This window comes from Python bivittatus, unplaced genomic scaffold, assembly GCF_059951505.1.
Source record: "Python bivittatus isolate LINGU-HERP-01145 unplaced genomic scaffold, Pbiv_v1 ctg000590_np1212, whole genome shotgun sequence".
In the NCBI taxonomy this organism is placed as follows: Eukaryota; Metazoa; Chordata; class Lepidosauria; order Squamata; family Pythonidae; genus Python; species Python bivittatus.
In genome coordinates, this window is record NW_028277086.1 from 23,760,786 (window position 1) to 23,784,359 (window position 23,574).

Here is a 23,574-nt window from a genome sequence, read left to right on the forward strand (position 1 = left end):
TCTCAGACAGAGTTACATGAGATTAGATAAGAATCATTTGATTACTGACGTTACATTTTCTAACAGAGAACAAACAACACAGCTATGTAACAAAGACTGAAAGGGAGCCTCTAGCTGTCAGATACGGTTGGCCTACAACTTCTGTGGTCTTCACCCACTGCCCAACCTGGCTGGCATGGAGTCTAACATAGTCTGGAGAACCCTTTAAAAAAAAAAAGACCACATGGGTAGGGTAGGGAGTCTTGTGAAGATCCTTACTAAAGATCTTACTGGAGAGATGAGACCACCGGGTGTATCTGCAAAAACTGGGAATATAAGGAACCCACTTTGAAATGTCATTAGCTCTTAGCAGTTTTTCAATAAATATATATTACACTAGAAAATTAGTTAGTGATACTTTGTGGCATGTATTTATGTTTTTGCTTCAATATCCTTTGTTTTTACTGTACTGTGGTAATCAAAAAGTTGGGTGGAGCTTGAGAGCAGCCCCTACTTCCTTCTTTTGACTCCCACTACCCCCATTCCCAACTTTTCCCATCAACATCTTGATTCCAAATCTGTAAAAAAGCCACTTAGACATACTGGAATATTAATACCTTTTTTCCCACTCCAGTCCAGTCTTTTCTAATCTGGTATCCTCCATATGTTGCATTTCCACTCCAATAACCAATGCTTCTCAACCTTAGCAACTTTAAGATACGTGGACTTCCAGAATTCCCTAACCAGCATGGCTGGCTGGGGAATTCTGGGAGTTGAAGTCCACATACCTTAAAGTTGCTAAGGTTGAGAAACACTCCCTACAACTAGTCTATTATCTACAGAGGTTGGGAAAGGGTGACTTAGTCCATTATCTATTTCACTAGTAAAAAAAAAAAAACCACAGGAAAGGAAATAGTTTTAGCAGATGTTTTCCCCCTCTCCTGGAACTTACATATGGTTTACCTGAATTATTGTGCACAATTAAATGAAACTTTTTAAAGATAAAGATTACCTTCATTGTAAGATTCAAAGTCACTGTTACTGTGAATACCAAATAAAAATAAATGACTTTCAGCATCCTTGAAAGAAGGGTTCCTTTTTTCATATTCATCTACAAAAAAAGCAACAGACCTGTTCAGTTCTAGATTGAAACCTCAATACAGAGAAGTGCAGAACTACAAATGATATCTCCAACATTACCTGAAGGTATTTTGCCAGCAAGGCTGTTGCAGCAAGGCTTAATAATGGAGATACTAATAAAGCTGGATTCTCAAATTGTAACATGTATCCCAGGAAGAGGGAAAACAGGTAGATTTTATATATTTCATGCACCTATGGATGGGGAAATAAAACATCAGCATGCTTTGGTTTTTAAGAAACTAAGTTGCAGCTGCACAATAATTAGCCCTCTGTCCTTTGCTTTTTTCTGAGCCCACCCCAATCCTACAGACGGAGCTTACAGAAGACAAAGAAAACAAAGCAGAAACTGAATTTAAAAATATTTAATGAATGTGATTGAATGTCCAAATACCTTCTCTGTCTGCGTGAACCCTATGACATCGAGCAGGAAAAGAGAGACCGCTTGGATAAACAGTAGATAATGACTGTATTCCCACATCATCATAAAAGTGTACGTTGAAGCACTGACCAGCAGGTAGCAAAATCTCTGGGAAAAAGGGCAAGAAGGAAGAGGAGGAGGAGAAGAATAGAGGAAACAATGTTTTCAAATGCATTACAAATAACTAATTCAACTTAGGAACTCTGAAGGCATATTGGGAAAGGGAAGGTAGAACTGCTTGGGACTGTGCATCAGGTTTGCTGTAGTGCCGTTCCAGACATATCTAGCCAGAAGCCCCACTGAACGCAAACCAGTGACCGTGGACTGTGGCAGGAATATGCCTCTTTCTCTGGTCACTGGTTGCTTCTTTCCACAACCGCTTTGGCCTGAACTACTGGACTGCCTGTGGGCCCCATCTGAAGAGACATTAGTGAGTGAACTCTGTTTTTCCCCTTAATTTCACCAGTGGACTGGTGAAGCCGTGAGCCTTTCAGCTGCTTTTCCGCAGCCATCTCTCCTCATTTCTGCTCCATTCAGCCCCCTGAACATTTTAATCCCCAGTGATTAATTATGAGTTTGGGGTAGGAAAGGAGTCAAAATCCAAAAGGAAGCAAGCTGGGTTGCTGGGCCAGTGTTATGTAGACAGAATCTTTTTTTTTTTTAAGGTTCAGTGAGGGAGGGGCAGGGGGCCTTTCTTTGCTTTTGTTTTTTTCAACCAGGTAAAACTGACAAGAGTCTTGCTAGTTTCCTCCCACAGTGCAGGTGATAGGAAGAATGGTAAAACAGTGGGGGTCTCTTTTCTAGTGGTCCACCAAAGGCACGCCAAGTGGGAAGGTGTCAAGTACCAGTGTTTGTGTGTGTATGTGTATGTCACACAAAAGGTCTATCAATGGAAACCATATGACCTCAAAGACCTGCCCAGAGAAAGGAAAGTGGTGGGTACTTGTTTTCCTGGCACACGTGGAAGGGCAAAGCAGCAGGAGAATCCACTAATCAGGGGCCAGCACAGTCCAGACAGAACACTAGGCTATCACTATAGCCAAAACATCTGGGATTTCTTAAGTCTGCTTCCTTTCCAGGCAGTTTTCACACAGGAATCATGTAGCTTAAGACTGCAGTGTGGAAAAGCCCAATGTTTGAACTTACAAGGCAAAATGTTGAAAATCTCCTTTGAAACAAAGGATCAGGAGGAAGAAAATTCCAGCAACAGATCGTCAATGTCACAAACAACCTCTAGGTCAGATGTTTTACAGCAGGGATTGGCAGAATATGGCCAAAAGAATCTGACTGCTACATCTTCAAAAGGGGCACTTAATATATAGTTTCCTGGTTCAGGAGGTAAAATATGGTTTAGCAAACAGTGTTATCTTTCTAAAAACCAGATATACAAGGAGTGAAGAAAACATGAGACTGGTTCTATTCCCCCAAAAGCGTATTGATTTTTCTACCATTTTATTTTTACCATTCTATTTCCATTTCAAACACTTTTCTCTTACCTCAGCAGAAGAGTTTATATTATTCTTTAAATAGCCCGTTAGAGCTGCAACTTGACAAGCAAAATATGGCAGAGCCCAGTTCTCCCTAGAAGGAATTGAATAATCTATTCTTGTTGTGTCTGCTCTGAAAAGCAAGCAGAAAAAAACCAGCAACAATGTACTGACTTACTTTTATAACATGGATATTCAATTATGCAGCATGATTGTAAGAAACTGCGTATCTGTATTAAGATCTTGAGGTACAGAAACATTTGGGAATTGATCATATAGTCTTCTTATTTAATCTATATGCCTTATACAGCTAGAAAAAGTTCCACTGAAAAACAGATGCCATTTTTCGGTTGCCAACCTTGAAAAAAACTTAGTATCTGAATGAGGGAGCAGCAGGAAATTCCATCTTCATAGGCTAGACTTGAAAGTAAAAAATATATCCTCAGGTAAAGCAATGACAACCACTTTGGTATGATACCGAGAAAGAACATGGATATGTCCACGTAATCACTAGGATTCAAACTTGATTTGAAGGAGAGGTTATTACAATTGTAGCAGAATGACAACTGCAATGAGTTTCAAGTTACTCTTCATTCTTCCAAACACCCAAATGTTAATAATTGATGATCAGTCATAACAGTGTGACATGTACTTTTCTTCTAATAATTCCAATCACAAAATGTTATTTAATGGAAATTGCATCTATCTATCTACCTACCTACCTACCTACCTACCTACCTACAGAACTTTTTGTGAAGGTTCCGCCAATCCCAGCAAGAAAGGAATATAGCTGCTTGCTTTGTAAAGGCAAGAAAACAAGAGTTCAATGATAAAAGAAATATCCTTGTTGGGGATGAAATCCACCACTTCCAAAAGCTATGCCATCTTAAACTTAAAGATGGGAGACTGGCTACAGCTGAATTTTTAGCCTTAAAATATTTGTTAATATATCCCCTTGAAGTCCATCTACCACATACAGTGTAAGGACTGTAACAACCACTATGTAGGACAGACAAGCAGAAGGCTTGCAGCGCGCATCCATGAACACCAACTAGCAGTCAGAAGACGTGATGAAAACTCCTTAATATCACAACACATGGACAGACTTAACCATAATTTCAACTGGTAAACTATCAGCATCTTAGACCAAGCTAAATCCAAAAATGCGAGGGAATTCTTGGAAGCTTGGTATTCAGACAAGGCAGCCATCAGCAGGCACATAGAGATAAACAGCATCTACACACTATTCAAAAGAGACAATAGAAAGGAAAACAAAAGACCAGAACATCTCCTCACCAGCAATCATCACCCAGATAAGCAGAGATTAACACCAAGATTACCACCAGACATACAGTCAAGCAGTAAACAATACCCTAATCAAGGAACTACCAGAGGGAAAAAATAAAACAAAACAAAAACCCCACCCCCACAAACACTGGCAAGGCATGCCACAGTATATAAACAGAGAGCAAACCCCATTCCATTCTAGCACTGAAGATGGGTACCTGGGTAACGAAACATTTGCAAGGAAACAACCAAGCTCAGAGAACCCCAAGGACTCCAGAGTTATCTGAGAAACCTAATCTGGCAGATCCAAGTCACCCAGAGCCCCATTCATTTTTACTTTTTCCCTAAATGTTCAAGATAGCAAATCTGGCACTGAAGACCGCACTGCAAATTGGGTGAGAAAATAAAGATTTGTTTTACCTATTAATAATGAACCAGGCAACAGTCAGCATTCCCGCTAGCCAAGTCCCACTCATAAGCCAGCTGGTTACGAACAATGCAGTCACGTAGATCCCCTGTAGCCCAAATACTATGCCAATGTAAAAATAGACTGGCTCAATAACTTCCTGAAAATTAAAAGAAAAATGTTGTTTTATGAACATATAGTAACTGGCTAGACAATCTCACTTGAAATTCACCAAGGGAAACAGCTTCCTGTAGCCCTGAGGGACCATCATCTTATGTAAACAAGGAAAGGCCAAATCATGACTCTAAATCAGCATTTCTCAACCTTGGTGACTTTAAGATGTGTGGACTTCAACTCCCAGAATTCCCCAGCCAGCATGCTGGGAGTTGAAGTCCACACGTCTTAAAGTTCCTGAGGTTGAGAAACACTACCTTAGTACTTAAGAGACTTCTATGATAGGTCATTCTTGATCAGCAAGTTTGTGCTCAGACTTGCTATTCTGGCATAGTATACATAAAATAATTCAGTAATAAGATAAATAAGAAGGAGGTTGTTTTATTTTATGTAATGCTTCTGACTCTTAGCCACTAAGAGCTTTTGGGAAGGGGTGGCACACAAATAAAGTAAATAAACATATACATAAATAATTTTGATTAACTTTTTGGATACTACATTTTGCTTAAACTTTGAAAATGGAGGACATGGGAAGGCATACACAAACGAAACGATAATCATCATCTTATTTGCTAAAAAATGCTCTTGTAGATAAAAACACAGGAGGAGGTATTTGTTTAATTGGGTGTCTTGGCATTTTCCAAACATTTATTCATTCAAGAAATACATATGCCCTTTTTTTACCACACAATTTAAATAGGCTAGCATTATCCATCATTGCCAGTCAGGGAATGGAATGAAGTTAACAAAAGAGTGGCTTGACAAAGATTAGCTAATGAATTCATGATAAAGCCGAGATATGAAGACAGAATGTGTTGGCTCAAAGCCCCAACGTTTTACCTTTTCTATGGGCTGACTCAATATTCTTGCTACCCTAAGACCGGGATTGCCCAACATGCTACATTATCCTAAAATGGGTTTGGCATGTTGTGGGTTCCTGTGGAGAGTAAGGAAGATGACCTTGATGGAAATAGGCAAGATTCATTACCACAGTGACGAGGGGAAAAACGTATCTTAAGTCCAAACCAAACAGAAAATATGTGGAAGAGGCTCAGACAGACACCTGCCTAATTGTCAGGCCCAGCCCAAAAATGTGGTGAAACAGTCCAGTTGAGTTAAGTTCCTTTATTTGCTTACACCAGTGTTGTCCAAACTTGGCCACTTTAAGATGAGTGAACTTCAACTCCCAGAATTCCCCAGCCAGCATGGGGAATCTTAAAGTGGCCAAGTTTGGACAACACTGGCTTACACCATATAGACAGAATCTTGCCACACTCAATCTGTACTACTGCAACTACTGGATATACCCTGGGAGATTCTAGGGAGTGGCTATCTTGAACCTCTTATGCTTCCCATGCTGCATCTCTGGACTGTGTTGTCTTTTGTCTCCTTTCCCTTCCTGGAATGCACCCCCTCCTTCCTGATAGCCTTGCTCCCTGTTGCTATCCACCACACTAATAAACATGAGTATAAGAAGGGGAGGGGGTACAGCACAACCAGATTGCAGGATTCTGTTATTATAGCCAATTTCAATACAAGTCGTTTTAGCATCCCTGTGGAACTGATTCTTGGTCAGGTCTATCTGGTGGTCCAACATACCCAACTATTATCTTTACATGTTGTATGAATCAAACCATGTTAAGTCATAATATAACTCATAAGTGGCCACAGCATGTTACGTGAACATGGGGGTTGTGTTTTTTTTAATTTGAGCTTAGGGTTCAGCATATTGTGTGATCCCAGCACTATCAGCCTGCTACACTTTTTTACTTTCTTAACTAAGTGGGTACAGGAGGAGTCACACTGGAGCAAGCTGCATTTTTTCTAAGCAGATGGAGTACTCTCAGTGCAAAGTATAGTGGTCCCCCAACAGCTCGTATTGTTTTCACCTGGCCTCCAGGTGTTCAAATAATACTCTGAAATAAAGCAAGCCCATTTCTTTTAGGCAGCAGACTTTCCTGGCCCTATCACATAAGATTATAAACGAAAAGGAAAACATGCATACTTCACTGCCGGATGCCTGATATAAAATGCTGGCGATCAATTCTGGATACAAAGTCATCTGTCGTACAGTATTCATTGTCTTCAGTGACAGTGTCCTGTTGTCGTGAATAAGCTGATAAATGCCTGAGAATTAAGGAGGCAAGGATATAAATGTTCTCTATTATTATACAAACAGTTGCATCCAGCAAAACAAACACTGTCCAGATTATTTATTTATTTATATCTGAAAGATGTATATGGCTGTCCATCTCAACAAATGACTCTAGGTGGCTAACCCCAATGATAAAAACAAACAAACAAATGATTACGACAACCATCAGGATAGTACAAAGGCATTGCGGTCTCGCTCAAAAACCTCTCAACACAGAACAGCCAGTGGAAAGTCAACAGGGCCAGGGCCATCTGGATCTGGGGGGAAACAGTGTTTGATAGGGGAGGTGCCCCAACAGATCTCATCAGATAACATGGTTTCATAGAAGGGACTCAAAGCATGCCCACTCTGTCAGACGTAGTGGGATGGGCAGAAACTGTTGGAGATGAGTTGCCCCACAGATACCTTTGTCTTGTGCCATGACCATATTTGCCTGTGCTACCCTGTAAAGACTACTTTGAAAAATGTCTATCACCATCACGCACCACAGAAAGCTCCTAGATGCCATCTCATAAAATTCAGGAGGAATATAAAAGATATTTGACTGATTTACTGGAGATAACCTATTCTTGCTTGTTTCCGAAAGTAGATTATTCAATCAGATTCCTTCTAAAGCTTGTTTGAGAAGAAAATCTGCACCCCATGATGATGGCAATTTGATAGAAAGCTATGTCCTATCTCTCATGCACCAAAGCCCACCACTCCCTGGGACAAACTTCATTATGTCTGCTCTGAAGTCTAGCTCTTGATGTTCAGCATTAAGTCTGGCACTAGACTAAGGAGGCAGTACAATCTAAAGAAATTGTCTACTGGGAGCCAATGTGATGGAGTGATTAGGATGTTGGACTAGGACTGGGGAGACCAAGGCTCAAGCCAACATCAGCTATGGGAAACTTACTGGATGACTGAGCCAGTCCAACCTACTTTATAGTGGTTATGAGAGTGCTATATAGGCTGCCTTGAACTCCTGGAGAAAAGGGGACATATAAATATCATGAATAATAGTTATGCTTTTAAATTTCAATGCTTTTAGTAAAACTTAAGTGCCCCTAATTGCTCCTAATATGATCTTATTTTTTCTTTTTCTTTTCTTCTCTTAAGAGCCCATCTGAATCATCTCATAGTGATTCACATGGGCTCCTCTAGAACATCATCCAGATTTGATTCATCTCTCTTTAGTCTAAATCAGTGATGGCAAACCTATGACACATGTGTCAAAGGTGACACACCGCAACGTTTTGGGTGACACGCCAGCATTCACCAACACCTGACAACAAGTATTCTCCCTGTTTGAGTTACCAAAGAAACTGAGTTTGTTTTACTTGTATTTCATTTTGTGATTATTTGACATTTCTTTATATAATACTAGCACCACACATGATTGGACTGTATTTTTTTTAAAATAAATGAATATGTAAAGAGTTGTTTCTCCTTTGTTTGGCAGGGGGGTGACACGCCAGCAGAGTCAAGTTAGGCATTTTCCACATTTTTGACATGCTGAGCCCAAAAGATTCACTATCGCTGGTCTAAACCATGGGCTAGGTTTTCATAAATGATTGGAACAATAAGATTACAAATGAGATCCTAGGGAACAAGGGATAAATTAGGTAGAGAAAAGCTTTGTCAACCCTGACTGCATTAAAGCACATGTGCAGATTTGGAGTTACATAACTTTGCATTCAATCTGTCCCAGGGTTCTGTATAGCTTGCAAATTTGCACGTTTTCAGCCCAAGAAGATAATACATACTGTCTTGATTTCCCTTCAGTTACCATTTAGCAAATGTTATTTGCCTTACCTTTTTTAAAAGAGGAGGCTTTTAACAATTCTTTGTAAAATGAATAGTAAATGGCACTGTCACCCTGAAATGTGATCTCTCGTTCAAGTTCCTAAAAGAAAAAAAAATGACAGGAATGGTAAGCCAGGGACAACACAAATCCACAGACCCCTTTCGCAGAACACAGAGACTATGTTATCAAAACCGAACAATCTACCACCTCACAAATTTCCTTAAAATTTTCAGAGGGACAATGAAAAAAAGAAAAAGAGGCCATCAGTTTCGCTTAAAACATCAAATAACGTTTTTGAAGAATCAACTAACCCAGCACACGAAATAGCTCCCAAATGCAAGTTTCGCCCACTCTCATGATGCTGTTGAAAGAGGACTCTGCCCATGGTGATCTTTGAGCACCAAATTTTATTTTTAAAAAATATATGTTCCCCATCCACCCACAAGTTACCTACTCCTCTTTGATACTTTTAGATGGGTTATATTTGCAAGGAATGATGGGAAAATATGACCTTGCTATTTCTATTTATGAAAGATACCTAGATAGCTCAGGGATACAGCTACATAATACATATACATGTACATATATATACACACATACATATATAAGGACATAGCAACTAGCTTACAATAATGGGAATGTTTGTATGCTATCAATGACACCTCTGGAGCTGCCTTTTTTCATCTGGTATTATGGCCTATCAAGTTACTCAGACTAGAAGCAGCTCTAAAAAGCTTTAGGGAGATGTTTTCCAACTCTGCTTCTTCAGATACTTAAAAGCTGAGATTTCAGTCCTCAAATGGGTTCCTTTTACACACTGACCAGAGCTCTCTGGAGCTACGGCCTCAGCTTCCTGAGATATTAACTGGCCTGTATTGGAAGAGCTCTGTTATTTCTTAACAGTTCTCAGGACACTCAACAGGTTCCAGAGGATCATTTAAAGGCCGAAAATGGGCATCTGGGATGTGTGTGTATATGTGTGTGTGAGAGAGAGCGCGCTTCACTAGGAGAATGCCAAGAAAAGCAGGATAGACACCATAAATTCATGGTGAACTGAAGTGAAAAAAGGAAGTTAACCCTTTCGTAGAAAAATAATTAAGGATGGGTTACATTCTGGAAAGTAATAAGAAAACCTAAGAAGCCCACTCTGCGCAGCTTATTGTTCCACCTTGAGTCTAGAGTGGGGGTAGGCAATCATGGCTTCCCAGATGCTTCGGATTAGGTCCCTCATCATCCATGACCAATGGCCAGGTTAAGTATACTTTGTCAGACTGCCTAGACATTACAGGAAGTGCCACATCTGTTTATACATGAGCCAGCCTTGTGCTTGCATTAAATAACAGACTTTATTTCAGTACTGTTTTAGATTCCTTACCGGTCTACCAGAGAACCAGAATTTGCGTTCGTGGTATGTTGAAAGGTATATGGCATACATCATTCCACTTATGACTGCTGTAACACAGCCAAAGAAAAGCTTTGTAAAACGTGGAATTAAGACATCTGTAAAGAAATATGATAAACATCACGTAAAGCCACTGAAAATCCATGTTTTCATGCCAAGTCAAATGCCCGATGCTTGTCAAGTCCCTCTGCAACACAGTAAGTGGGTGGCAGCACAGGGGTAATGTCCAACCAGTTCATAAATACAAAACACCAGAAATTACAACACCAAGATCTGTAGGCACAAGAATGGAGGATACGGTGGAAGTCCTGACTCGATGTAGAGAGCAGAGAGGATGACCTTGACGGAGAGAGGGAAGATCCATTACCAAAGCAACAAAAAAGAAACACTGCTTCAAGAGTATGTTACTATAGCCAACCTAAATAAAAGTAGTTTTTAGTCTTCTGTGGAGTCTATTTCTTGGTCTGGTCTGCCTTTTAGACTGGCAAGGGCCAGACAGAACAATCCAAGCAACATGGAGTGCCTAATGATTCCAGGATAGTAGCAACTTTGAGTCTTGACAAATTTGTGTTTCCCTGAGAACAGCAGACCCGCAACTTGGGATTCTTTCTGGTAGAGCAGATGAAAGCTGTGACCAGGAAAGCTTTAGCCCAGCCCTGGCTAGTGTGCCAGTTGTGGCTTTACTAGAAAGAGGATGCACTGAGAACAGTCACTCATGCTCTTGTCATCTAGCAACTGAATTACTGCACTGTAATTTACTCTATATGGGCTCCCTTTGAAGACCGTCTGGAAACTTCAACTGATCCAAAACGCAGCGGGCTGTACGCTTACTGGGCAGGCTACACATTGCCAGGTTACACCACTGCTGCAGGACCTGCATAGCCCCTGGTGTTTCCAAGGGCAGTTTGAGGTGTTGATTGTTACCTATAAAGCCTTATATGGTTCAGGTCCTGGTATCTAAGAGACTGCCTTTCCATGATAAATTCTGTCCACCCAACCCAGGGACCTGGGTGATCAGGGAGTGACTGCTAAAAATCTCTCCTATCCTGAGGTGTGATAGGAGGGGACTCAACTGCAGGCATTTTATGTGTGGACTCCCTCCTATGGAGCACCTTGACCCCCGGGGTGAGGATGGCTCCCACTCTTCTAGCCATCTGAAAGAGAGTGAAAACATCACTTTTTCAGAAGGTCTTCAGAAATAGATCATGTACAGACATCAGCGCACTAATATGGTTTTGAATTATAATGTTATTATTGTTGTTATGTTTTGTATTTTATATACCATCTAGCATCCTTTGGGATTTACATAAAACTTATAAGCAAACAAACAAAATATTTAGAGTTTGCTCCATGGACATTCATGAACCCACACAGATTATAATTTGATGTTACAGACTTCAAATAACAAACAGTTGTGCAAATTAGGTTTTAAGTTAGCCTATTTCAGTATTTCATGTATGTGTTTAGTTGTCTCAAATCAAACAAGATTGTTTATTTGTCTGAATAGTGAAATAAACAAACTCAGGGCACATGGAAATCAAGGCACATTCCTTAAAAGCAGACATCTGTAAAAACTTAATCTCCATTCATATCTTGCTACAGAATCAAAGTGCGCAGCTTGCTTGCATTTTACATAGTAGTAACTTGCTGTACACCCACAGCTGTCTCTGTTTAAATGATCTGTGTTTAACCTAAATTGCTAGGCATTTGTGCATAGCATATCAATCAATTTAGAAGCCTTGGGGTTTTTTTTTAAAGATTTGATTCTTTAATTCATGTTTAAGCTGTGTCAGGTAAATAAAATGGATTCAGGTGTTCTCAACGGCCTGTACCAAACAAACACTGTGGGAGAATCTACAGATTACATGCCAATGAGTATAATGAAGCCCTAGCATCAGAGGAAAACAGAAAGGACGAAGGGACTTGATTCTGAGCAGAAGAAAACTATTAATTATTTTTATAGTCTGTTCCAGACCAGAGACTATAGGTAGTCCTTGCTTAACAACCACAATAGGGACTGGAAAATTGGTTGTTAAGTGAGTCACCATGTGACCAGACCCAATTTTATGACCATTTTTACGATGGTTGTAAAGCAAATCACCACAATTGTTAAGTGAATCATGTGGTTGTTAAGCAAATCACATGGTCGTTAAGCAAATTCAGCTTCCCCAATGGACTTTTTTGCTGGAATGAATTAACAACCATGTGATTAGCTTAATGACCACGTGATTCACTTAATGACTGCAGTGATTTGCTTTACAACCATTGTAAAAAAGGTTGCGAATTGTGATCATGTGACTGCGGGGTGTGTGGGACGGTTTGTGATGGTCATAAGCGCGAATACAGATCATAAAGCACTTTTTCCCAGGCCACCATAACTTGGAACTGCCGTTTAACAATCATTCGTTCAGCAACCATTCTAACATTCAGGTGTTCTCAACAGCCTAGAAGTTCAGTCCTAGAATCAGTCCTAGAAGTTCCAGCCATCACAGTGCCCCCATGGTCACAATCCGGGTGCTCAGCAACAGGCCTGGATTTCTGACCATCACAGTGTCCAGCAATCACACGATTGTGATTTGCAACTTTCCCTGTCAGCTTCCCATAAACAAAATCAGTGGGGAAGCTGGCAGGAAGTTGTGATCACGTGAGGTCCTCGCTTAATGATCTGTGGTGATTCACTTAACGACAGTAAGCAGGGACTGCTGGAACTGCCCTCGCTAAGTGGTACGGTCATGGGATGCCACACTTTACGATCGCATCGCTTAGCAATGGAAATTCTGGTCCCAATTTCCGTCGTTAAGCAAGAACTACCTGTATTCCAACAACAAAGATTGTTGATAGTTTTTTTTGAAAAAGGAGAAAAAAAATTTGAATTGCTACACACAAAATACATAGAGTACTTTAGCTATTATCCAGTTCAGCACAAAAGACCAGGAACTCCATTTCTGCAAGGCTGCCAGAGACAGGACAAGTGATCTTTCCTCTTCTATGGTTCTTCTTAGTGGATTAAAAAAAAAACAATAATAATTTGCCCAAAAGGCTAGTAGTTTATCATTCTGTGCTGACTGCAAAATATAGATTCCTAGCCTCATAGCTGGCTGGTAAAAGGCTTTGCAGGTTGATCACTTTCTACAGGTTTGTGTACAAAGTGGAATAAATATATGGCACATTCTAGCTGAAATCTTTTTCCAGAATAAAGATTTCTTATTCATTCCACACAGAAAAATATATTTGTATACTTAACTTTTTTAAAGCAAATATATATGGAATTGAAACAGTGACAGAAAAATGATATAACTCACATCTTAGAGATCTTTTGGATTTTTTCCCTTTTTCGTCGTTTTCTTTGAGAGCTTTTTCTTCAACTTCAGTACAGCTTGGATTCTTCCTTTGCCTCAGATCTGCAGCTTCTGACAAGATATCCAGAAGTTAATCTTAGAATGCAAAACCTATAGCAAGTTACTTGTAAATAAGACACATGGATAGATCGCATTGTTTAGCTTCCAGACAATCCCATTGGTATTTACCCATCTAGACACGTTTTTGGAGACGTAAGAGTTTCAGTATTCAATGGAGTTTACACTCACATAAGTGGCCTAACACATCCAGCACACAAGAATCTTTATTTGAGTGGAATAAAGATTCCATTTCCAATGTAATTCAGTCAGTTTCTTGTGTCTGCATCATCCTCAGTACTAAATCGCTCTGCCACTCTTCATCCATGAGTACAGGGTAACCAAAATCACATTCCTTCTCTTGTCTTTCCCCACGATCACCACTTTATGGGAAGGGATAGCTGAATTAAAGACCCAAAGTCACCAACAATAAGCTTCCATGGTTGAGGATGGAACTGAAACTCTGCCTCCCTAGTCCTAGTCCTTGGTTCTAGAGCAGTGTTTCTCATCCTTGGCCACTTGAAGATGTGTGGACTTCAGCTCCCAGAATTTCCCAGCCAGCCATGCTGACCGGGGAATTCTGGGAGCTGAAGTCCACACATCTTCAAGTGGCCAAGAAACACTGCTGTAGTTTTAGTTTTTGTAGTTTAGTTTTTGTAGAGCCACTGCAACTGACAAACCTGCAAGTCTGTTTGATTGACTGAACTTGACCACTACATTACACCGGCTACCCATTCATTCCTAGGCTAGTAAGAGCTTTACAGGACAAAACCCATTCTCTGAACTGATATTGTAAACAAATTGTAAATCAATTCCATCAAAGTAAAAATATAGAAAAAAAAAGTTTAGGGTTTCCCCCCATAGTTCAGTTACATACTCCCCTGTCACATGTGGACCAGGAGAAAACTAAACCAGCACTGTCCCTACTGCCAATCCCAATCGTTTCTGTTCTGGTGTGTAACTGGAGAAGGGTGTTCTCATTTTCTGTCCAGGGAAGATGTCCTGCTCCAACATCTCCAGCTGGCAGGAGAGCTATCCACCAATCACAGCACTGCTGTGACTATCAGTGATTTTGACAGATGGCAAGACCTGTGACTTTATCCATCCTAGAAAATCATTCCCCTTCACCTGACACCTATCCTGGGGATCAGCTACCTGGGCTCAGAATGTGGCAGATGGAAGGGGAGAAGAGACTCTTCCCATCAGATCTCTGAGACAGCCCAAGCTCTGGATAAGCCCAAGTAGCTGACAGCCTGAACAGCCACTGACAGGCAGGGTTGAGGATGTACAAGTCACCTCTGCGTGTGTGTGTCTGCCTCTTCACCACGAAGCCCTCACCAGCCTGTCAGCCATTGTTAAGATTGCTTTTGAACATGGATTTGTCATTCTTCTAGGACAGCATTCAACCTATGTTCAAAATCAGTCTGAATAACAGCTGACAGTGGGAGGGTTGCATCAGCAGACTCACTTTTTCCCACTTCACTGCATAGCTTACCCTTCACAACCCCTAGGCAGCTGCTATCTGTGCTGATCCAGGTTTCTAATCCAGGGATCAGTTTGGAGACTTGGTTGGTGAAAGGAGAGAGTACAGTTTGAAAGAAATGAACTTTCCTGCTCTTCAAAGTAGAATAGCCCTGAAGGATGGTGCCTGAGAACTGGACAGGCAGGTTCATGCCAGCATAAACCTAAAGTGGCTAATAAATGCCAGGCTGATCCCACACCATAGATGTCCTCTGCTATTATCACAAACTACATGGTGGGTCCCACAGATTATACATAGGACAAAACTGCGGCAGTTGTTGACTCCTTAAGGTAGAAAACATTACCACCAGAACAGTTAAGGAGGACTTTAAGTTGCTTCAGGTAGGGGTTGGGAATAAGATAAAGGCAACCTCATGGAGAAACATCCAAAGCAAGAGGCTGCCAGAGCTTGTTCTTGTTGTAGTTAGGAGGAAGAACAGCCATATTGTTCTGGGAGTAAGCCTCAATGCACAAAGGGGGTCTACATAATTAATTTATAGCATTCATATCACAAAATGCTATGACAGCCACCAACACAGACCATTTTGAAAGGTGAATAGATAAATTAGTAGAAGATAAGACTATCAACTAAATGGGAAGGGAATGGTGGACAAGCTATTTGCTTATTCTGATCTAACCTGACTCTTCTGCTAGGTGACTTTAGGCCAATTAGTATCTCTTAACTAACAATTAGTACCTCCAACCTAACTCATAAGGATGTCAGGGGAAAAAATGGGAAGAGGGAGTACTCTTTCCATCTATCTGTCTACTTGACCTCCTAGATATAAATCCAACAAATGAATGAATATTATAAGTGTACAGTTAAGTAAGGCTATTGTGTGAAAGGTATGCACTCACTCTTTCTCCACTGTGCCATTTCATTACTGCCAGTTTTCCCTCAAGCTGATTTCCCCCCTTTTTCCTAATTCTATCAGAAATATGTCCAATTTAAAGAAAACTATCTAAGGAGAATGATTTCCATGGTCACATTCACCATAAAGAGCAGCACTTCATCCTTTAGGCTAGCAGGCACATTTGGAAGATTAAGAACAAAATGTCAGGTTCGGTCAGCACGAGGCTTCAGGGAAGCACGGGGTTGCAGGGAAGCTCGCAACCAGACCACGCGGAATCCACCGGCGGTAGCTAGCGGGAAAAAGAGGAACCGAAAGCGCCGCTAATTAACGAGCCACCTGCGGCCAGCTAAACAGGAAAACCGCAGCGGAAGCTTTTAACTATGAACTGATAACGGCGCGAGCAAGCAAGGAACGGGGCCGCAGGGCAGCGAAACAAGATCGCAACGCAGCACAGAACCCGCGGGTCTGCACGTAGCAGGGAGGGACCAACCCAGCCGGAGGGGGACTGGCAATCAAGGACAATGGACTCTGACCGACCCTGCCATCATGAACGATCAGGGGGGACATTGGGGGGCCTAATAGCCCACAGCCGCAACGCGATCACGAGGCGGGAAAAAGCGCGGGAAGGGGGAAATATAACAAGTGATGCAATTGTACCAAGCCAGTCCTGGCTTTGCTTGTGACTACTACGTTACGCATGAGTAAACCTTCTTTGTGAACCACACGTGTCACGAGAGTTTCTCTGTCGAACGGGGCAAATCTCACATAAAGCCAGGACTCACCGTCAGCGCTACCCGGTACCACCGAGGAGCGTTTTCTTTCTCAATACAGGCATGACCAGCGACGAGGAATCCGTGGGTCAGCTGGAGCGCGAGGGATCCAGGCTCGCGGAAGGGCGGTCGGAGCCGCCCGGGAGCGACGGGGCAGCGGCCAGGGCCGGGCGCACTCCATCCGAGCAGTGGTCGATGGGCGTGAACCAAGGACCAGACGATTCAGGCGTTACGATGACCCGGGGTTCGGGGTTCCGGAACCGTGAGTGGAGCGAGAAATTCGCCCGACTAGAGGAGAGAGTCGAGCGACGCCTAGACGCCGTGGAGGCGATGCTCCAGACCCTACTACAGAGAGTGGGGCCACCGGCGGTGAACGAGGAGGCGAGCGACAGGGGGGCGGTCCGACACCCCCGCCGGCACCACCCACGGCGCCCCGGTCGGAGGACCAACGGGCGGCAGACGCCCTGAGACTTCGAGGTATCACTGGGAAGTTCTCAGGGGACCCCGAACAGCTGCCGCACTTTCTGACGCACGTCAGGGGGTTCATGCAGAGGGGTGGTCACCTATTCGCTAGAGACGAGGACAGGGTATCCTACGTGGCCGAGCTGCTAGATGGCCAAGCAGCCAGCTGGGTGATCGGGCTGTACGATGCCAACGCGGCGGAACTACGGAGTTTCCCGGACTTCATGCAGGCGCTCCGGGACAGATTCGAGGACACATTGAGCGCCAAGCGGGCGGAGGACGACATCCTACAGTTCAGACAGCGGGGCAAATCGGTATCGGAATATGCCCTGGAGTTCCGGAGGTTGGCCGAGAAGCTCGCGGACTGGCCGGAGTCCCTGAAGGTGAAGTATTTTAAGAGGGGACTCAACCCAGAGATCCTGGAACGGGCACTGGGGCGGGACGACCCGTCCACAGTGAAGGATTGGATCTGGCTGGCCGGAACGGCGGAATCGGCGTGGCGGCAGATCCAACAGAGCACAAGACGACGGGACCAGACGAGGGACCGGCCGAGGGAGAGGACCCCGAGGAGAGACGGAGCGGTCGACGGCAGTCCACCGGGAGGCGAGAGGCGACCAGAGCCCCGAATCTGTGCTTCCGATGCGGAGGCAGAGGCCACCGAGCGGCGCAGTGCCCGACGGAGCGGGAAGGCGCCCCACCACGGCCCGAAGTCAAAACCCCGCGTGCGAACGGGAAAAGGACCGGTGACCGACCGCGGAAGGGGGCAGTGGCGGCGGTGACCGAGAAAGGACGCGGGGGGTGGTCGACCCTGGAGACAGCATCCTCCGGAGAGGACTCGGAGCCGGCGGGAAACGAGGCGCGCTCGCACTGAACGGCATCCCAGTGCGAGCAGGGGAGTCGAGGCGCGCGGACCCAATAGGAGACGAGGACTGCCCACCGTTCCGGGTGAGGATACACGTCCGGGGGTTGAGATCCGGAGGGGAGGCGCAGCTACGGGCGCTACTGGACTCGGGCTGCACCCACTGCTTGATGCACCCAGCGGTGGTCTCGGGGCTCGGGCTACAGCTGAGGCGCCTCCGGGAGCCCATTTCATTCAGCCAGTTAGATGGCACGCTGGCAGCGGGGGGGCCAGCTCAGTATTACACCGAGCCGGTCCAGATGACGATCGGGAGTCACCGGGAAGAACTGAGGTTCGTGGTGGTCCCGGTGGCCGACTACGCGGTGGTACTCGGCTTGGCGTGGCTGCGGCGGCGGAACCCACGAGTCGACTGGACGGCGGAGGCAGTGCGGTTCGGGGTCGACAGACCGGCGAGGGGCGAGAGCAGAGGGGACCGAGCCGTGGAGACGGAGGCAGCCGCAACCACCGGCGGACAAGCGGAGGGTCCGGGACACCGGGAGATGGGGCGAGAGCAGATGGGGCCCGAGACCTGGGCGGCAACAGCAGCAGCAGCAGCGCCGGGACCCCGGAGACCCGCCACGATCCCGAGGCGAGGGGAGGCAGCGGCGACTGGCGAGGCGACCGCAAAGCGAGGGTCCGGACCCGGGGAACCCCCGACGGGCGGCGGAATCCCGAGGCAGTATCGAGACCTGGCGGCAGCGTTCGGGGAGAAGGAGTCCGACCCACCACACCGGCCCAGTGATTGCGCCATCGAGCTAGAGCCAGGAGCGACCCTGCCTAAGCCGAAAATGTACTCCCTGTCGAGGAGGGAGATGGGGGCCCTGCGCGAGTTCATAGACAAGAACCTAGCGCGGGGATTCATCCAACCCGCGAAGTCACCATTAGCGGCCCCGGTGTTATTCCGGGAGAAGAAGGACGGCTCGCTCCGTATGTGCGTAGACTACCGGGGGCTGAACGCAATCAGCACGGAGTACAAATACCCCCTCCCCCTGATGAAGGACTTGATGTCGCATCTGTCAAAGGGGAGGGTGTTCACAAAACTGGACTTGCGCGAAGCCTACTTCAGAGTTAGGATCCGCGCAAAAGATGAGTGGAAGACGGCGTTCAACACCCCGCTCGGAAGCTACCAGTTTTCCGTGATGCCGTTCGGATTAAAAGGGGCCCCGGGGGTATTTATGCAGCTAATAAATGAGGTGCTGCACGACCTACTCTACCGGGGCGTCCTGGTCTACCTGGACGACATCCTCATCTACACCGAGACCCTGGCGGAACACGTGAGCCTGGTGCGCACGGTGCTCCAGAGACTGCTGAAGGCACAGCTGTACGCAAAGCTCTCGAAATGCGAGTTCCATCGAGAGCAACTAGACTACCTCGGCTACCGAATATCCAGCCGGGGAATTGAGATGGACCCGGCGAAAGTAAGGGATGTCCTGGGCTGGGAAGCGCCGCGAACCTGGAGGCAACTCCAAAGCTTCCTAGGGTTTGCGAACTTCTATTGTCAGTTCATCCCGAACTTCGCCCAAATCGCCCTTCCCCTAACCGACCTGCTAAAAACCAAGGGCACTGGGAAACCCCCCAAGCCCAGCATGGCACTCGCGTGGACTGCAGAATGCCAGGGGGCGTTTGAGGAACTAAAACAGCGGTTCACCGCGGAGCCGATCCTGCGCCATCCCGACCCAGACCGGCGGTTTATAATCCAAGTGGATGCATCAGACGTGGCAACGGGAGCAGTCCTGCTCCAACCCAGCCCGGAGGGGGCCATCCACCCGTGCGCCTACGCCTCCCGCAAATTCACCGAGACGGAGAGCAGGTGGATGGTGTGGGAGAAAGAGGCGTACGCGGTCAAGTGGGCGCTGGCCACGTGGAGGCATCTACTGGAGGGGGCAACTGAACCGTTCGAGGTGTGGACGGACCATAAGAACCTCGAGGCCCTGAAGACCCCGCGTAAGCTATCCCCCAAACAGGCACGGTGGTCCCAATACTTCGGGAGGTTCAGGTTCACACTGAAACACATCCCCGGGAAGCGCAACTTCTTAGCGGATGGACTGTCTCGCATGCCCCAACACGCCAGCCTACGGGAGGAGATCGTGGACTCCGTCATCCCCGCCAGCAGGCTGGCTGCAAAGGCGGTGACCCGAAGCCAGACCAAGGGGGAGCGACGGGACGCGGCGTCTGAAGTAAGGCAAGGGTTCGCGGAGGCGGCGGAGCGGGACGATTGGCTCAAGCAGAACCGAGAGGCGCTAACCGGCCAAGAGGGGTTGTGGTGGCACGAAGGAAAGCTGTACGTGCCCGAGGGTTGCCGACGGGAGGTCATGGAGAGAGCCCACGACAGCCGGAGCGCGGGGCATTACGGCTTCGTAAAGACACTCCACTTAATCCGGCGGCAGTTTTGGTGGCCCACGCTCCGGAAGGACGTGGAGGCGTACTCGGGGGTTGCCCGGTGTGCGCAACAGCGAAAGGAGCCAAAGGCAAACCTAGAGGCCTACTCCAGCCGGTAGCGGAACCCGACGGCCCTTGGCAAGAGGTCGCCATGGACTTCATAGTGGAGCTCCCGGAGAGTAAGGGGAAGACCGCCATTTGGGTGGTCACGGACTTATTCTCCAAACAAGCGCACTTTGTAGCGTGCCGGCGAGTCCCCACGGCCGAGGGGCTGGCGAGACTGTTCGTGCAACATGTCTACCGACTCCACGGCGCACCTCGACGTATCGTCAGCGATCGGGGCGGCAACTTCATCGCGCGGTTCTGGCGGGAGTTCCTGAAGCGGGTGGGGACGAAACAAGCCCTATCCTCCGCGGCGCACCCGCAGACGGACGGAGCCACGGAACGCCTGAACGGGGGCTCGAACAGTACCTGCGCTGCTACGTGGGGCACCAACAGGACGATTGGGCGGAGCTACTACCATTCGCGGAGGTGGCATACAACAACGCCGTCCACAAGAGCACCGGGTTCTCTCCGTTCAAAGTAGCCACCGGGAGAGATTTCGTCCCCATGCCGGAGCTGCCTCAGCCGGAATCCCAGATCAACTCCCTGGACGCCTGGTTCGCCCAAATCGACGAGACCCGGCGAGCGGCGCACGCGGCATTGCAAAGAGCCAAAGCCGACTACAAGAAGCACGCGGACCGCAAGAGGCTCCCCGAGGAAAAGTGGAAAGTGGGGGACCAGGTGTATCTGTCAACCAAAAACCTAAAGACGCACCAGGCATCGAAAAAACTCAGCCCGAGGTTTGTGGGGCCGTTCCCCATTTCGGAGGTCATCAATCCGGTGACCGTCAGGCTGACGCTCCCGAAAAGCCTCGGGAAGATCCACCCGGTGTTCCATTGCAACCTGCTAAAGTTGCACCAGCCGGGGAACGCCTGGCACAAGGCGGAGGGAGTACCACCACCCATCATGGTCGGGGGGGAGCAGCATTTCGAAATCAACCGGATACTGGACGCCCGGAGGCACAAGGGGCAGACCCAGCTCCTAGTGCAATGGAAACATTTCCCCAAGTCCCACAGCGAATGGGTGAGTAAAACCCACATAAGGGCGCCGGACCTAGTGCGGGACTTTTACAGTAAATACCCCGGGAAGCCGAAATAGGACCGAGGGGGGGGAGTTGTCGTCAGGGGGGCGGCATGTCAGGTTCGGTCAGCACGAGGCTTCAGGGAAGCACGGGGTTGCAGGGAAGCTCGCAACCAGACCACGCGGAATCCACCGGCGGTAGCTAGCGGGGAAAAGAGGAACCGAAAGCGCCGCTAATTAACGAGCCACCTGCGGCCAGCTAAACAGGAAAACCGCAGCGGAAGCTTTTAACTATGAACTGATAACGGCGCGAGCAAGCAAGGAACGGGGCCGCAGGGCAGCGAAACAAGATCGCAACGCAGCACAGAACCCGCGGGTCTGCACGTAGCAGGGAGGGACCAACCCAGCCGGAGGGGGACTGGCAATCAAGGACAATGGACTCTGACCGACCCTGCCATCATGAACGATCAGGGGGGACATTGGGGGGCCTAATAGCCCACAGCCGCAACGCGATCACGAGGCGGGAAAAAGCGCGGGAAGGGGGGAATATAACAAGTGATGCAATTGTACCAAGCCAGTCCTGGCTTTGCTTGTGACTACTACGTTACGCATGAGTAAACCTTCTTTGTGAACCACACGTGTCACGAGAGTTTCTCTGTCGAACGGGGCAAATCTCACACAAAACACAGACACTCTCATAAAATGGCTGCCATAATGGGTGTCGTCAGTCATATAATGGCTATTTTATCAGAAAATAAATGGACAAAGTTGTTCACCACCACTCTTTCTATCCTGTTCCCAGAATGGTCTCTTATCACCTCAGCTTTTTCAGGGGTTAGGGGACAACAAATGGGTCTATTTCCAAATAAAGAATTCAGGTTCAGCCTCTCTTTATGTTCATTTTCATTCATAAATACATATATGTCCACTCAAAGATGGATCTAGATTCTTTACTGTTTCTTCATGCAATGAATTAGCATAAGTGCTCTGCTATAGATATGTCACTATCTGGAATCACCTATAGCCACCAAAAAAAAAAAAAAAATTAAGATAAAACAAAACATAAAACCATCTAAAGAACTATTGTTCCTTCTAATTCTCATAGTCTACTTTTGCTTCTGCTCTTCATGTTGCAAGTGTCATTGCCCACACAGCTAAAAATCCTCTGTGCACAAAGAAAAGGTATAAGGAACTCCAAGATTTGCACAAATATAAACATGATACCAATAGAAGAGAATATATGTAGCTCAGCATTGATCTGTGGAGTCCTTGGGGTTCTCTGAGCTTGATTGTTTTCATGCAGATGTTTTGTTACCCAACTAGGTAACATCTTCAGTGCTAGAAGGGAGTGGGGTTTGCTCTCTGTTTATATACCGTAGTTTGCCCTGCCTGTGTTGGAGGGAGGGGGTGTTGTTTTCTCCTTGGTAATGCCTTGATTAGGCTGTTGTGTACTGCTTAATTGTTTGTCTGAGTTGGTAGTTCCTTGGTAGGAAGTTGGTTGGTAGGTACCTTGGTAGGTAGTTCCTTGGTTGGTACTTTGTCTGAGTTGGAACTACCAACTCAGACAAACAATCAAGCAGTAAACAACAGCCTAATCAAGAAATTACCAAGGAGAAAACAGCACGCCCACCAATACTGGCAGGACAAACTACTGTATATAAACAGAGAGCAAACCCCACTCCCTTCTATCACTGAAGATGTTATCTAGTTGGGTAACGAAACATCTGCAAGAAAACAACCAAGCTCAGAGAACCCAAAGGACTCCACATATAAACATGAGTTTGAGATGGAAAGTAAAAGAGGAATAGTCCAGTGAGGACTAAGTGTACCAAGCAGCCAAAGAATGCTGTCAAGTAGAAACTTGAAAACTAGGATAGAAGGATCAGAGTAGCTGGAATCTTGAACAGCAAGCATTACATTCCACAGCAGAACATTC

At 46.0% G+C, this 23,574-nt stretch overlaps 1 protein-coding gene across 3 annotated transcripts in view; it reads right to left on the reverse strand.

The window, feature by feature from the left end:
- DPY19L4 (dpy-19 like 4) overlaps positions 1–23,574 on the reverse strand; it is a 40,568-nt gene that overhangs the window by 13,955 nt on the left and 3,039 nt on the right. For 2 of the 3 annotated variants that reach the window (XM_088149113.1, XM_088149115.1), the window contains exons 2-10: positions 13,540–13,647; positions 10,211–10,335; positions 8,844–8,934; positions 6,897–7,018; positions 4,732–4,877; positions 3,034–3,157; positions 1,511–1,645; positions 1,180–1,311; positions 992–1,090 (exon numbers count right to left, since the gene is read on the reverse strand). In XM_088149113.1, coding sequence (XP_088005239.1) covers positions 992–1,090; positions 1,180–1,311; positions 1,511–1,645; positions 3,034–3,157; positions 4,732–4,877; positions 6,897–7,018; positions 8,844–8,934; positions 10,211–10,335; positions 13,540–13,647 — 1,082 coding nt within the window. The remainder of the gene's footprint in view (positions 1–991; positions 1,091–1,179; positions 1,312–1,510; positions 1,646–3,033; positions 3,158–4,731; positions 4,878–6,896; positions 7,019–8,843; positions 8,935–10,210; positions 10,336–13,539; positions 13,648–23,574) is intronic. The other variant, XM_088149114.1, reaches the window with a different exon arrangement.